This window comes from Primulina eburnea, chromosome 8 (assembly GCF_022965805.1).
Source record: "Primulina eburnea isolate SZY01 chromosome 8, ASM2296580v1, whole genome shotgun sequence".
Classification (NCBI taxonomy): domain Eukaryota; kingdom Viridiplantae; phylum Streptophyta; class Magnoliopsida; order Lamiales; family Gesneriaceae; genus Primulina; species Primulina eburnea.
Genome location: NC_133108.1, coordinates 671,257 through 685,880, shown reverse-complemented (window position 1 = coordinate 685,880; position 14,624 = coordinate 671,257). Strand labels below are relative to the sequence as shown.

The window sequence follows — 14,624 nt, the reverse complement described above, 5'->3', positions numbered from 1 at the left end:
AATTTAAGTAAATGGCTTTGAGCTCAACAAACTTCCATATTAAAATGTTCCAGCTAAAATACAATACTAATCCATCGTCGGATCGAGCTCGAACCAAGTTCGAATAGTTAGATTCGTCAAGGCATTCACCATCAGTATCAGACTAATTTATTTCCACAAACAATAGAACACGGAGATCATCTGGGGCAAGAGATCATTTGAGGCAAAATTCATTAGTCACACTTTGATTTAGGAAACTTGTCCAGAGTAATAACAGATGGAAAATAAGAGAATTTACATAATGAAACTTCTTTCTGCTATATATATCCAAGACGCTATAATCTTTCAAAACAATTACATTCCTCCACTGATGATGTAGAAGAAGCTAGTTACCAAATGGATGATACTTTCGAGTACTTCAGTCGAGGAACAGAAAATGTCATCCCAATTCATGAATAAGCCACAATATATACGACCTTCAAATATTGACTTGGAAACCGACAGTACCCTGAACAGGAGCAAGAGCTACCTGTTCATGGCCACAAAACTTCACCATTGATATTTAGCAGCTATGCACACTTGCGCGTAAACTTGAGCAGCATTATCCCAACTTAGATCTCCACGCACTTTCTTGAGGATGTAAGAGCCAGCATAGGAATCGTACGTGGATTATGATTCGCAAAATGGATAACTACCGAGCTGTCAAAACGGGAATGATCCCATCAACGCCATTTAACTGCTCGACGATTTACCAGTGGGGGCCGGCCTCCAGGATTTGTACGAAATTAGTGATGCAGTATATTTAATTAACACACGGAGTAACTCAGTGTTAATCGTCCCACATCGATTGGATAAATAACTTGGATGTTGTATATATTGGCTTGGACAATCCTCCCCTCTTGAGCCAGCTTTTGAGATTGAGTTAAATCCAAGTTCCAATCTTAACACTCAGTATTGCAAACAAGTCGAAAGATGATGGATGTCATCATCTTTTTTTGGGTGGACTGCTAAACCACGGGAATTATTATTGTCGGAAAGTTCTTTACTACCACTAGCTAGTGCTCACTGTATATTCATCTACTATTTTTTTTTATAATTTATTTTGTTTATACAAATCAAAATATAATTATAATTATAAAGAATAGTGAATTGATCAATCTAGAAACAAACATTTTATTTACATTAAAATTTTATTAATATATATAATTATTAAAACAGACCATAACACTAAAAATTAGTAATATGATAATAGATTATTTATAAGTTCATTTGACATAAAATGAATATTTGCATTTAATAAAATAACGGTTTAATAATGGCGGTTCAAGCAAAAGCCGAGCCGAGTGGGTTCGGGATCATTATCAATTTGGCATATAAAATAAAATTGTTTCTTAATACTGGAAACTCGGTACAAATTAAATATGAGGCCAACCAAACTCAGGTGTCAAAGACAAATATTAGTAGCTTATAACATATTTCCGTATAGAATAATTAGCAGTGAGTTGATCAAGGGCATTTTGGACCTCCTTCTTTGGTCTTCCAGTTGTTGTAGCAGGGGCAAACAGCTTTGTTGCCGTAGAAGCCAGGGGGCACGCACAGGCATTTTCTGCAGCACTTTTGACAGAAGAACATGCAAGGCTTGTGGTATTGGGTCCTCCCACACCGCCTCGAGCATTGTGAGGGGCATTCTGGTCATTCACACAAAATGAATTTTGTGGTCAAACTTCTCTGACTCTACCTGTTTAGTCATAATATATAACATTTTGCAACAATGGGGTGTTGTGCTTGGGAATTAAGCACCTCCGATTTTACTGTATGTATTCTGAACAATGGCGTAATTCAAGATAGGAAAAGGAAAACGCAGAAGAGAGACATTTATCACTTACGGAAGCCCTTCAAACTGCCGGAACCGTATCGGCTCTGCCTCTGTCATAACAAAAACATCAGCACTTGCCAAGAAATCAAACCAGAGAGTAATAAAATGGTACAAATTTAACCTTGTTCAGCTGAATATCCTCCTGGGAAGCCATGATCTGGGATCAAAAAACGAAACAAGAAAACAATGAGAAGCTAAAATATTTGATATCTTTACCCAAACGAGGAAGACAAACTGTGCTCACAGGTATTTGCATCACGGAAATGACCACAAGGGCCAAGAGTAGAAATGCAAGAAACTTGGCCATTGTCTGGTTCAGGCGAACAGCAAATACGCTCAAGAACTTTAAGTGTGATCCGTGGGGGTTGTGGGCTATTATGCGGAGGCTTTAAATAGAGTTTTTCATGAGTTTGTTAGGGCTATCAATATTTTATGGGCTTCTGGTTGGGGGATTGGCCCCCACTAGGTTTTATGGACAGAACATTATATATCAGACCTTCACATGCTCCACAGTTTCTCCTATATTTTTGTTTGACATATGCTTTTTTCACATGCATGAGATCATGATGATGACTCTTTGGCAATTACTCTCTCAACACTTGGCCCATTTTTTTTAGGTTGGAAATTAATATTATTTTTCTTTTCTACTGAAGAAGCATAAATAAATCAAATCGAGCTAAATATTGTGTGAAATTTGTTATGTTTTGCTGAATGGTAGTATATGCAATGAATCTGTCTCAAAAACAAGATTTGGTTGTTATGGTCCCACAAAAGTGGTAAAGTATCTTTTACTATTGTCGTGTAAATAAATTAACAATGGAGACCATGTGGGAGGGGGTGTTAGTTTGGGAAGTTGGGGACAGAGGGGTACACCCCCCCTATTAAAACCAAATTGAATACAAGGATAAGAAAATAAAATATTAAAGTGTTTGATCAATTATATATAGGAGTTGAATGCGGAGGCCTAATACATGTGGTAGGGTTTGATAGGCACGTGAAATCAATACTTCTCGCCGTTGGGCTGTGCGCAATCCTTTTTCACAATAAATCTATGATTGGAATCGGTTCTTTTTCTATATTATTAAAATATTTGCATATTCTTTTAATATTTTTTGGATATAAATGTATTATAGATGGTCAAGTAAGGTTATCTCCATTCATTCATAACATCACCATTTTTAACATTGAATTGAAGCAATACTACAAGCTGCTCCACTTTTTCTTTTTCTTATGTTATCTTATTTTAAGTAAATAATAAATTTTATAATGTTTTTTTTTGTAATCAATATTAAATTTGTAAATGTTGAAATAAAAAAATATTGTGAATATTCTATTGTAGGGAATATGGGTTAGAGATGATTTTTTATGTAACACCGCAAAATGTACGGTACCAGGCTGGAGATAACCTAAATAACTTAATGATAGAAACTTTGTTTTATTACAAAATATATATTGGATCTGAGTCGCAGTGAGTTGACAAGTAATTATTATTATTTTTTTTTTGGAGAGGAATGGAAGGAAAATCATTTGATAAGAATCGGATTGTAGAATCATCATATTTTGTCAATTTAAATAAACATGAATGTGTGTCCCTCGGCCCAAATTCATATATACATTAATCGGCCCCATATTTGCACTAAAACATGTGGGCTTCTGCGTTATAATTATAGCGTTGGCTAATCGGGTTTGGATTTTGTTTCAGTATACATATATTAATATATAATTTTCAATAAGTGAAGGTCATCACAGACAGGGGTTTTCCATTCCTATGATATCATCAAACCTATACATAGATATATAAATACAGCTTCTATAATATTTTGTTAGTTTGTCTTGTCCAAAAAGAATGCACTATTGACGTCATATATGGATTTGACAAGTACCAAATTTAATAACAGATACCTAAAGGTTTGCTCCCTCCGTATTAATACCTAACCTGAGAGCATTTTGTTATTGTCCATCGCACATGAGACTTTCTCCTAATATGTATCAATATAACTCTCATGCACGTACGTATATATGGTGTTACAAAATAATTTGTACTAATTATGATTAAAAAATTATAATTTTTCGTCGATCGGTAGAGGCGAGCCAATTAAAGTCGAAGACGTACAATTAGCTAGGTTAAATTAGAAATTAGTTACAGTTGCCAATTTTCAATGTACGTATTCGGATTGGCTTGTAATGTCCTATCCATGCAATTAACTAGTACTGAACAAGCTCAAAAACATGAAAGATTATTCATAAGAAAAAAGAGAAAACATATTAAAAGGAATATACAAATATATTTCAAGAAATTCATGCACATACATAAGCAGTAGAAAGACGGTTCAGTTACTCGATATACGTGGATGAGAAGTGGCATATTCTGAAACCGCCTCCGATCCAACCTCCCTCCGGTGGAAGCTACGGTGACAACCACAGGCGGCGCAAGTAAGTGCACCATTAGTTCCCTCCTCATCAGAAGCCATGAATTCTCCACAACCGTCCACGGCATATCCTCCCACATCCGCCGCTTGATTTTTCTGGCACTCAACATATCTCACACTTGTCGCTGTAAATGACGAGTTTGCGTCACTCTTCGGAACCATTTGGCATTTTTCCATCTTAGCTTGCAATCTTTTGAGGCAAGACTGGAATGAAGAACAGATTCCAAGTTGGGGAAATATGGAAGTTTTGAGTTGAGCGGGAAGCTAGCTAGCTAGCAGTAGCTAGTTCCTTTCCTTTGAATATGAAACGACAAACCCTAACCCTTACGGAAATTATAATTTATACAATCAATACAAAATCACATTGTATAAAGCTGAAAATATCATGAAATCTATGTTTTTTTGTAAAAAAAAATTATGCAACTACTTTTTTAGACGACGTACGTGTTGGTATTACCTCGAAGCCGAGTAAGGTGAATTTTGGCGATATTGAATCTGGATGACAGAAACAGTGCTTTTTGAGAGGAAATGGGGGCCAACTAACCGAAACGTGATTGTGGATTCAGAATATTTGAATTAATTTGAGGCAAATACTTGTGTCTCACGGATCGTATTTTATGAGACAAATCTCTTATTTGGTTCATCCATGAACAAATATTACTTTTATGGTAAGAGTATTAGTTTTTATTGTGAATATCGGTAGAGTTGACTCGTCTCAAAGATAAAGATTCGTAAGACCGTCTCACAAGAGACCTACTCTTAATTTGATTCCCAACCACTTTTTTAGGTTTAATTAATGGTGCACTTCTCAATTCTCAATATATATAGAGTGAGTCTCATGTGAGACCGTCTCACGGATCATAATCCGTGATACGGGTCAACTCTACCGATATTCACAATAAAAAATAATACTCTTAGCATGAAAAGTAATACTTTTTCATGGGTGACCCAAATAAGATATCCGTCTCACAAATACGACCCATGAGACCGTCTCACACAAGTTTTTGTCATATATATAATTTGATTTTTTTGGTCCTATAAATAAATATGGCCGTGGTTTTGATTAAAGTTGAAACAAATAATATTCTGAACGTTTAATTTTTTTTTTATCTATTAAGTTAATCTTTTCGTTTTACGTTTCAGTTACATAATTTATCACAGGAGAAATTAAGGGTCTTGGTACTGCCTAACAGATCAATACTGATTAATTTGTAAGATATACTTTTTTACTATTATATTTATAGTTAATTTTTTTAAAAAAAGCTATGACTGGTTAGCAAATTATAACGTATAAGATAATATATTTTGTCTCAACTAGAAGTCAGACCGATCGACAATGTGTTGTTTGAGTTGTTATAGCTTTTGGTAAAAAAAAAAAAAAAACCCCGATCCTATAATAAAATCATATCTAATAATGTATTATGATAAATATTGTAGAACACTAATTTACTTTATCTATTGATTATTTCTCAAGTGATAAAATATATATATAACTTACGCTCTCTTCATGTCTTCACTAAGCTTTTTTGTAATTCCAATATTATTGCCCCGAAATTTTCCATGCAGGATAATATTCAAAATTTATTAATGTGACAATTCACACAGACACCAAATATTTCTCAACCTTTCTCATTTAAAATAAATTTAATTTATTTAATCTTTATAATTAAAAAATTATTGTGGCATTTTTCATTTAAAGTGCAAACGTTACCGTGCCTATGTCAACGTCATATAGCTAGGGATCACATTGACGTCACATAAGGATGACCACGGGTTGGGTTCGAGGCATGTTTGTCCAAACCCGAGCCCAACCATCCAAACATTGGACCCGCCCCGTGAACCCGGTGGGTCCAATCCGAGTTAGACCCATCGACCCGTCAAATTTATTATTTTTATATTTTTTCAAATACAAAATAAAAAAATTAAACATTAATTAATCATAAAATTATTTTCAATATTTATATTAATAATATTTAAGAAAAAAATATTACCTGAAATTAAAATGTATTAATTTTGTTACTTGTCCTACATTGGTTGGATAAAATACATGTGAGTTGTATATATATGATCTTGGATAATCCTCTCTCCTTAAACTAGATTTTGCTGTTGCGTTGGTATCAAATGAAGGAAGAACAGCATAATATTGCTAATTTAATTTAGAATTGATTAAAATGTCATATATATTGAGTTTTTATTTATTGTCAAATAAATTAAATGCACATTAATATTTGAGAGGGAAGCGTTTGGTATAGTTGCGCACATGGCCGTGTCTTTGTTGATATATATTGTGCGTTGCGTCGTCACAAGATTTGGATTGCGATTGATTCAATTTTCAAATATAGGCGTAGGGTCCAAACCATGTGATCCAATGAACTCATTTTTTATTTTTATTTTCATCTACTCAATTTCCAAACCGGGTTCGACAAAGAATGGACCTCTGAGAATGGTATTTATGACTACAGTAAAATTTCTCAATCAATTTGCATACAATTTTTCAAAGGAATCAAATTTCGTGTGTGTGTGTGTGTGTGTCTATATATATATATATATATATATATATATATATATATATCCCCCAAAATACGTACGACGACTATATAGTTGGTTGATAAATTCCACGTTTGTTGAATTTTGGCCTTCAGAGCTTCAATCGATCAAGCATTAATCATTAAACCATTTTTGTAAATTATAGAAAATAATGTTTTTATTAATTCTCGCCTTTACAGCCTAAAAGATTCTAGCACTTCACATGTCAGCATTTAAGACCATCATCTGTATATTTCAAAACCCCATACATTCCTACCATTTTTTTTAAAAAAATCACAATAGTCAATCATATAGGTTTAATTTCTTATCTTTTCTTTTTGAAATATACAGTTCAATGAGTATGAAAACAATAAACGGACAGAGAAAATTTATCCACCCAGTTCTAAGTAGTTAATTTGAAACTAAAATTAGTGTGATATTGTAACCAACCTCATTAATTCAAGTGCGGAATTGCTAATGAACAAGAATGGAATATTTCACAAATATTGAATCCAATAATATTACGTTGTCAATCAAAAACTCAACTAGAAGATGAAAATCAGACATCGATCAACACTTTCGAACCATACATCAATAAGACAAAAAAGCTGAAGAAGAAAAAATCCATAGTTAGGGCCTAGAATAAGAATGTTCAATAGAAACACACAAAATCTAGCTATGATTTTGGCATTTTCCTGGAACAACAATTATAATCAAATCTTAAAACAAATCTGAATTTTCATTCAAATGAGAAGTTAGTCAAATAATCTTTCCCTTGATCATCCAGCAGCCAATTCTCCAGCACCGATAACGGGGCCAATCCAGTGGAGTCGTCGAGTTTCTTTTCACCATGAACGAAACTATTTTCTGGAGAAGCGGATCTCGAAAACTTAGATGTAGAAGATTCAAAAGACTCAAATGTACCAAAAAGTGATTCAAATGATTCGGACAAGTTCGTGGTGGAAGTTGACTCTGCGGTCACAGCATTGTTCGATGAATCTTGAGTACTAATCGAGCACTTGGAATCTTCAGATTTCGGCTTGTTTTTCACCCACCCTTTAAGCAATCTCGCTATGTTCTCTGTGCTGGACGCGTAAGAATATGCTTGCAGCACCGGTTTAGCATAAGCAACTGATTCATCTTCTAGAGTCGACTGACCGCCAAAATGACCCGGTTTTTCGAAGGACAATGCATCTTTAAGGGCTTGTTTGGCTGTGTTTATATCAGCTTGGAGCCTTCTCTCCCATTGCCCTCTGGAAATAGAGTGCGAGTTTGATGAAAATCCATCAGAGCCCATTTCAAGCTTTTTAAGCTTCTTCTTTAAATGGGTGTTCCAATAGTTCTTTACATCATTGTCTGTTCTTTCTGGTAGATATGAAGCTATGGCAGCCCACCTGGATTTCAAACAAATCCCAGATTCAGACATAAGTAATTAATCAGTGTAAACTTGTTTTCATTCAACTTATCGTAGCTTATAATTACTTGTTCCCAAGAAGATCTTGAAGCTGGATGATCATCTTTTCTTCCTGATCAGTGAAGCTGCCTCTTTTAATTCCAGGCCGGAGATAATTTGTCCATCTCAGTCTGCAACTCTTACTACACCTCATTAGACCTGTTAATCAAATCAAGAAACAATCAACCAGGAAACTAGACATTCATAATTGAAATCCCCAAGTAAGAGATCAAATTGGCAAGTAACCTGTGCGTGTAGGAACAGACTTCCAGTTACCAGCACCGTGTTCTTGAACATAAGAAACCAAAAGTATATCTTCTTCCGGAGTCCATGGTCCTTTTTTCATTCCCATTTTTTCACAGCAAGGAGGCCTGCCCATTTCCCTTGTTTAGTTAATGTTTCTGGACTGGATCGGATACGTTTCCACTTAACTTTTGAGGCTAAGTGTGGAGAAGAGTAGTTCTAGCTTATATATCTCTCCAGATCTAATTCTCTCCTAATTTCTAGTATATTTCTTGTTTGGAAATGAAAAGAGGAGACAATGGTCTAATGGGCAAAGGATGTCTCTCATCCGCATATATAGAAAAGAAAGACGGTTTTCTTCTCTAATCTAATATAACTCCATGACAACGCTGACCTAACAGATGGACTCTCAAAGAGTCAAAAGTTGACAGCAAATTAATGCATTAACTGAATGCATGATCTAAAGTCAGCTGTGCATCTATTATCTATGGCGTCTTCTGTTTCTGATGTGTTACCAAAACCGCGTCGCATTCAATGTGGATCACTAATTATTGAAAACCCTAATTCAGTTTGACCTTTTCTTCTGCCCTAATTCTATGCAACAGAGTACATTCTATCATCTCATATCATATTTATATTATATTATATTTATATTATTAAAATAGTTAACCCATGATGGACACGCGCAATTTATGTATGATAAATTAAATTGTTTTTTTTACTGCATATCAGTAATTTAAAGCGGTAATTAATTATTTCGGTTATTAACGTGACATCGGATATTGCTCACTTGTTTTATATCACGTCAACAATTTGAGTAAAATAGTCAACAATTAAAAATTAATTTACCAAAATCAAAATTTGAAAATTTAGTATGAGACACCAAAGAAATTAATTATTCGTAGTTAATTTTGTTTGTTAAATAATTTATATGTTCATTCAATGATCACATTGCGTAACATTTTGTTTGAGCTAAATTGACTAATCAAAACATATTAGTTTGGTAACTAAGTTCAGTGTAGTCAAATTTCATCAAAAACAGAATAATTCAGATAAAACAAATTTGATGGGATTTTTTTCTTATTGTTTAGTTTTAGTCGATGGCTTTCCATATTTTAGAGATTATTAGTCCTGTTTATTCTAAATATGGTTTGCTTAATGTAATTTAGTATAAATTGGATTCAATTATCGATCAAAATTGGATTGTTCTATTAGTTCGAAAAACAGAAAAAAAATAATAATTATATTTGAGTAGGCCTCTTGTGAGACGGTATCACGAATCTTTATCTGTGAGACTAGTCAACCCTATCGATATTCAAAATAAAAAGTAATATTTTTTCACTGGATGACCCAAATAAAAGATCTGTCTCATAAAATACGACCCGTAAGATCGTCTCACACAAATTTTTGTCTTTATATTTTGGTATATGTATGTGTATGCATATATATGATTTTATATCGCTCAATAGTCAAGTACTTTATAGTAAATGCATGAGATATAAATATTCATTACTCCCAACTCTATTTTCAACAAGTCACGTCTTCTTTCCTTCCCAATATTTTACTTTGTTATTCGTGCATCATCTTCTCAAGTCCAAATCCAATGGAAAATCTATATACTATTTAAATATGTATATATATGGTTACTAAGAAAATTAATTTAATTATTTTTAAAAAAGATTTATTTATTCAAATGCCAAAAACTAAAAGTATTGATAATTAATTAAGAACTATCGAGTGATTTAATTTCCTTCTTTTGCATGTGGGTCGAATAAATGAGATATTATGCAGGCGGGGACCTAATTTTTATTGATTAATTAGTTAATGAATTAATTATCATCCTTTCACGCAATAATTCATAAATTAATTCTTCATAAATGCTCATTGTTAGATTAATGCTAGCCCTAAAAAGGTTTTTAAGGAATATTAAGTTTCATTGCTTTTAATTAAGGCACCGCCGCATTGGGTAGTTGCGATAATTAAAGATGATTGTCGCATTATTAACTTCAAGAAATAAATACAATCCATTTATATATAAATATTAAATATAAAACCTTAGCAATCCATTTTTATAGTATATCTACATAATCGTTTCTCTGTGATATAACAAAATCAATTAATATGTAAATTATTAACTTACACTTTAGTATTTTAAAAATGTTGATATTTTGGTTATTTTTTTAATGTGCAATTATTTTGTTACAGTAGGTGTATTTTATGTATTTAAAAAGTTGACAATCAAAATAGTAAAGTTAATTACTTTGGACCTCCAGTCTTGATAATACGTACAGTAGAGAAGTATTATAGTATGGATGGATATAGAATATGATCCTGTAAATTTCTTGAAAAGGCTAAATTAAATTAAAGCAAGGATATGATTGGTTTACCAGAGCACTAAGAAGAGGGCGGGCAGGAGAATTCAAGGGGTATCTGCTCATTGTACTAGTTAATATCATGTTATCGTGAGATTCACTGCGTCTGAATTTGGTTGTTACTGCTGTTATGTTCTTGTAGAAAATTTAAGGCCAATCAACTAAACTGGTTTGAGAAATGTTGTGTAATTTGGCAATGACGAAAGTTCCGCACCCCATGACCATAACCATATATATATATATATATATATATATATATATATATATATATATATATATATATAATTTGTCAAGATTTTGTGTGACATTATTTATTACCTTCATGTGGCTTGTCTGTGATAGCGTAGGGCACATGATCTGAAAACTTTTGGATGTGCCAAGATGCTTGCTTTTAATTTTACGTGTTTGTGCTTAATTATTATATAATTTGTAAAGGATATAGAAATTGCGTTAAAAATTAAAAATAAAATTTAGTTTGTCAAGAGTGGGATTTGAACCCACGCCCTTTCGGACCAGTACCTGAAACTGGCGCCTTAGACCGCTCGGCCATCTTGACAGACGCTGTCAATGATTTATTATATTTATATAAATAAACATAATTGTTCAATTGGAAAGAAAAGCCGTAATTAAAATGAAATAGAGCATGTGAACTATTTAAATTATTTTTATTTATTTGCGAAACCACTTAGGTTGGTAATAAGTTCATTGATAACACTTGATTGAGGATCACATGGCTGTAAACATGTCCATAGATTTAATTAAACAGCTTTGCAAAAAGATTTTATTAAACTTATGTTAGAATTTTGGGGCCATAAATGTAATTATAAATGTTTATATATCATCAATTAAATAAGTCATAAACTTATGTGGTCTAATTTGGAATAATAATTGACTTGAGGACTTAAATGTCATGATATTTAAGTGTGGATACCATATATGATATTTCTGATTTGTTGAGGGACCAAATTAGAAATAGTGAAGTTTGTTTTAATTATAAAATGGGTTATGGTCCCAATTTTGCAGAACAACGTATCGTTCTGTTTCCCATCAACAGAACTCTTTGTTTTTTGGAAGAAAACTGCAAGATTGAAGATCATCACCGAAAATCGACTGCAAACTCATGGATTCCGGTACGCTTCCGCAATTATGATTAATATATATGTTATTTCTTGAGAATTGAATAGTATTTGAGAATTGTGGGTTGAGATGTGAAATCTAATCGATTTCTTCAATTGGTATCAGAGCCATCTATTTCAAATTCTTAAGAAATAGTTCGATTAATTTTTACGAATTCGGGAATGTTCATTTTTTTTGTTTTCGAAATTGAATTTCTGCGTCGTCGGTCGAATGACAAGTATGGTTGAAATTTATTCAAACTTCTGGATATATTCATGATTATCGGTTAATGGCATGATTAGTGATAACAAAATTGGTTTTTTGTTTTTCTTCCAAATGTTATGTTCGAATCGGTACTCCTCTGGTATATATATATATATATTGGAAATGATAACCTGTTTTGTTTCCCCAATTTCATGATTTAAATTTTTTGAGTTTTCGGTCCAATCAATATTGTTTTGTTCCCACAATTTCATGAGTTTTGATTTTTCGGTCCAATCAATCCATTTCGTTAAGAGTATTTCATGTTCTAAATTTTTGCATTAAAGATCTTATCATGATTAATGGGTTTCGGTGGAACAAAAATAAATAAAAAAATTCTTGTGAAATTAAATCGGTTATTGACACGATTTTGTGATAAAAAATTTTGTTTTCCTTCAAAATGAAATTGAATCGGTGTGTCGGTTGGAAAATCATTGGTTTGATTGTTTGACTTCAATTCCAAATTTTCTGATTACGGTTTTGTGATAACCGCCCTTATTTATCACAAATGGTTTAAAATATATTGCTTAATTATTTGTGTAATATTTCATGGTATTTGATTAAACTTTTGTTCGGTTGAATATCATGGTTCTTTGATATTTAATTTTTTCAAATAAATTAGGTTTCAATTATATGTCACCAAAGTGATTTACTATAATTGTAATTTAATTTTTATTTGAAGTATTAAGATATATTTTTAAGTTTTTTTTTTTTAAAGTGCAAATGAGTATATTTATATGAGTGTTAATCGACCCAAAGGAAGATTTATACTTGACAAAATGATTCATTTGCTTGTGATAATAAACATGTAACAATTATAAGGTTTTAGTTGTTTATTTTTGTGAAAATAATAAATCTATCCAAAGATAGGTTTCTTGTTTGTCATACAATATTGTTAATGTTTGATTATTGCAACAAGAGTACCACTTGCATATAATATTATTGTCCAAAGATTTTAATATTGATATTGCACTAGGTATCTTGAGATGGGATTTGCCATTTATTTTAATTTCTTTGAGATGAGCATGTTAATTATGTTATTATTTTTATGTTTGTAAGTGGATCTTCAAAACCAAACGGGGTTCAAAAGGTAATGTGGAAAGGTACAAAGCACGTCTTGTAGCTAAAGGCTATACTCAAAAGTATGGGATTGACTTTAAAGTGACCTTCTCTCCAGTTTCATCGAAGGACTCTTTTAGGACAATCATGGCACTTGTTGCACACTTTGATATGGAACTTCATCAGATGGATGTCAAGACAGCTTTTCTCAATGGTGACATTGAGGAAACAATCTATATGGTGCAACCAGAACACTTTGTATTGGGAAATCCAAAGAATATGGTTTGCAAACTTAAGAAGTCCATCTATGGGTTAAAGCAAGCTTCTCGTCAATGGTACCACAAGTTTCATCAAATAATTATCTCATTTGGTTTTGAGGTAAACGTAGTAGATGATTGTGTGTATCATAAATTCAGTGGGAGTAAACATATATTCCTGGTTTTATATGTCGATGACATTTTGCTTGCCACAAACGATATAGGCATGTTGAACGATACCAAGAAATTTCTCTCTAGACATTTTGAAATGAAAGATCTTGGTAACGCCTCCTTTGTACTAGGAATCCAAATACATCGAGATCGGTCTCAAGGTATTCTTGGATTATCGCAAAAGAGCTATATCGATAAGGTACTTAAAAGATTTGGCATGCAAGATTGTAAGCCAGGTAATACCCCGGTCGCTAAAGGAGACAAGTTTAGTCTTAAACAATGCCCTAAAGGAAGCCTCGAGATTCAAGAAATGCAAAAGATTCCCTATGCTTCGGCTGTAGGAAGTCTTATGTATGCTCAAGTTTGTACGCGTCCAGATATTGCGTACATTGTTGGAGTGTTGGGCAGATATTTAAGCAACCCAGGAATGGATCATTGGAAATCAGCCAAAAGAGTAATGAGATATCTAAAGAGAACTTGTGATTACATGCTCACATATAAGAGGTCGAATAATCTTGAGATCATGGGATATTCGGACTCCGATTTCGCGGGATGCCAAGATAGCATGAGATCCACTTCAGGCTATGTATTTCTATTGGCTGGCGGAGCTATCTCTTGGAGAAGTGCCAAACAAGCACTAACAGCTTCTTCCACCATGGCGGCTGAATTTATAGCATGTTACGAGGCATCTAATCATGCAATATGGTTGAAGAATTTTGTCACTGGGCTGCGTATTCTAGAAGAGGTTGAAAGACCATTGAAATTGTTTTGTGACAATAGATCAGCTGTATTGTATTCCAACAATAATAGGAGCTCGACAAAATCGAAGCACATCGACATCAAGTTCCTTGTTGTGAAAGAAAGAGTACAAAGTGGACAGAT

The 14,624-nt window shown here is 33.0% G+C and overlaps 3 protein-coding genes and 1 non-coding gene across 5 annotated transcripts; all 4 read right to left on the bottom strand.

Annotated features, from left to right (window-relative positions):
- Positions 1-1,337: 1,337 nt before the first annotated feature.
- On the bottom strand, positions 1,338-2,322 carry LOC140837627 (gibberellin-regulated protein 4-like). Of its 2 annotated transcripts, none has more exons than XM_073203741.1 (4): positions 2,100-2,322; positions 1,977-2,012; positions 1,866-1,899; positions 1,338-1,667 (listed from the first exon to the last, which is right to left on the bottom strand). In XM_073203741.1, the coding sequence occupies exons 1-4, from the start codon at positions 2,160-2,162 to the stop codon at positions 1,486-1,488; spliced, it is 315 nt and encodes a 104-aa protein (XP_073059842.1). In that variant the 5' UTR covers positions 2,163-2,322; the 3' UTR covers positions 1,338-1,485. The 2 variants fall into 2 exon arrangements, with proteins under 2 accessions (XP_073059842.1, XP_073059841.1); XM_073203740.1 differs by having other exon boundaries at positions 1,866-1,905; positions 2,100-2,290.
- A 1,778-nt stretch (positions 2,323-4,100) lies between these two features.
- On the bottom strand, positions 4,101-4,711 carry LOC140837626 (mini zinc finger protein 3-like). Its single transcript, XM_073203739.1, has one exon. It carries the CDS (start codon positions 4,459-4,461, stop codon positions 4,186-4,188), a length of 276 nt encoding a protein of 91 aa, XP_073059840.1. The 5' UTR covers positions 4,462-4,711; the 3' UTR covers positions 4,101-4,185.
- A 2,605-nt stretch (positions 4,712-7,316) lies between these two features.
- Positions 7,317-8,929, bottom strand: LOC140838158 (myb-related protein 306-like). The gene is made up of 3 exons (XM_073204259.1): positions 8,510-8,929; positions 8,293-8,422; positions 7,317-8,204 (listed from the first exon to the last, which is right to left on the bottom strand). The coding sequence occupies exons 1-3, from the start codon at positions 8,640-8,642 to the stop codon at positions 7,550-7,552; spliced, it is 918 nt and encodes a 305-aa protein (XP_073060360.1). The 5' UTR covers positions 8,643-8,929; the 3' UTR covers positions 7,317-7,549.
- A 2,425-nt stretch (positions 8,930-11,354) lies between these two features.
- On the bottom strand, positions 11,355-11,434 carry TRNAL-CAG (transfer RNA leucine (anticodon CAG)). Its single transcript has one exon. It is a non-coding gene; the product is annotated as a tRNA-Leu (tRNA).
- Positions 11,435-14,624: the final 3,190 nt, after the last annotated feature.

Excerpts from the sequence above, each read along its gene's own strand:
- LOC140838158 (XM_073204259.1), bottom strand. The coding sequence starts at position 8,642 with ATGGGCAGGCCTCCTTGCTGTGAAAAAATGGGAATGAAAAAAGGACCA. Across the intron at positions 8,423-8,509 it reads GTCTGTTCCTACACGCACAG|GTCTAATGAGGTGTAGTAAG; the intron begins GTTACTTGCCAA and ends TTTGATTAACAG. Across the intron at positions 8,205-8,292 it reads CAAGATCTTCTTGGGAACAA|GTGGGCTGCCATAGCTTCAT; the intron begins GTAATTATAAGC and ends TTTGAAATCCAG.
- LOC140837626 (XM_073203739.1), bottom strand. The coding sequence starts at position 4,461 with ATGGAAAAATGCCAAATGGTTCCGAAGAGTGACGCAAACTCGTCATTT.
- LOC140837627 (XM_073203740.1), bottom strand. The coding sequence starts at position 2,162 with ATGGCCAAGTTTCTTGCATTTCTACTCTTGGCCCTTGTGGTCATTTCC. Across the intron at positions 2,013-2,099 it reads TTTCCGTGATGCAAATACCT|ATCATGGCTTCCCAGGAGGA; the intron begins GTGAGCACAGTT and ends TTTTGATCCCAG. Across the intron at positions 1,668-1,865 it reads CGGCAGTTTGAAGGGCTTCC|AATGCCCCTCACAATGCTCG; the intron begins GTAAGTGATAAA and ends GTGAATGACCAG.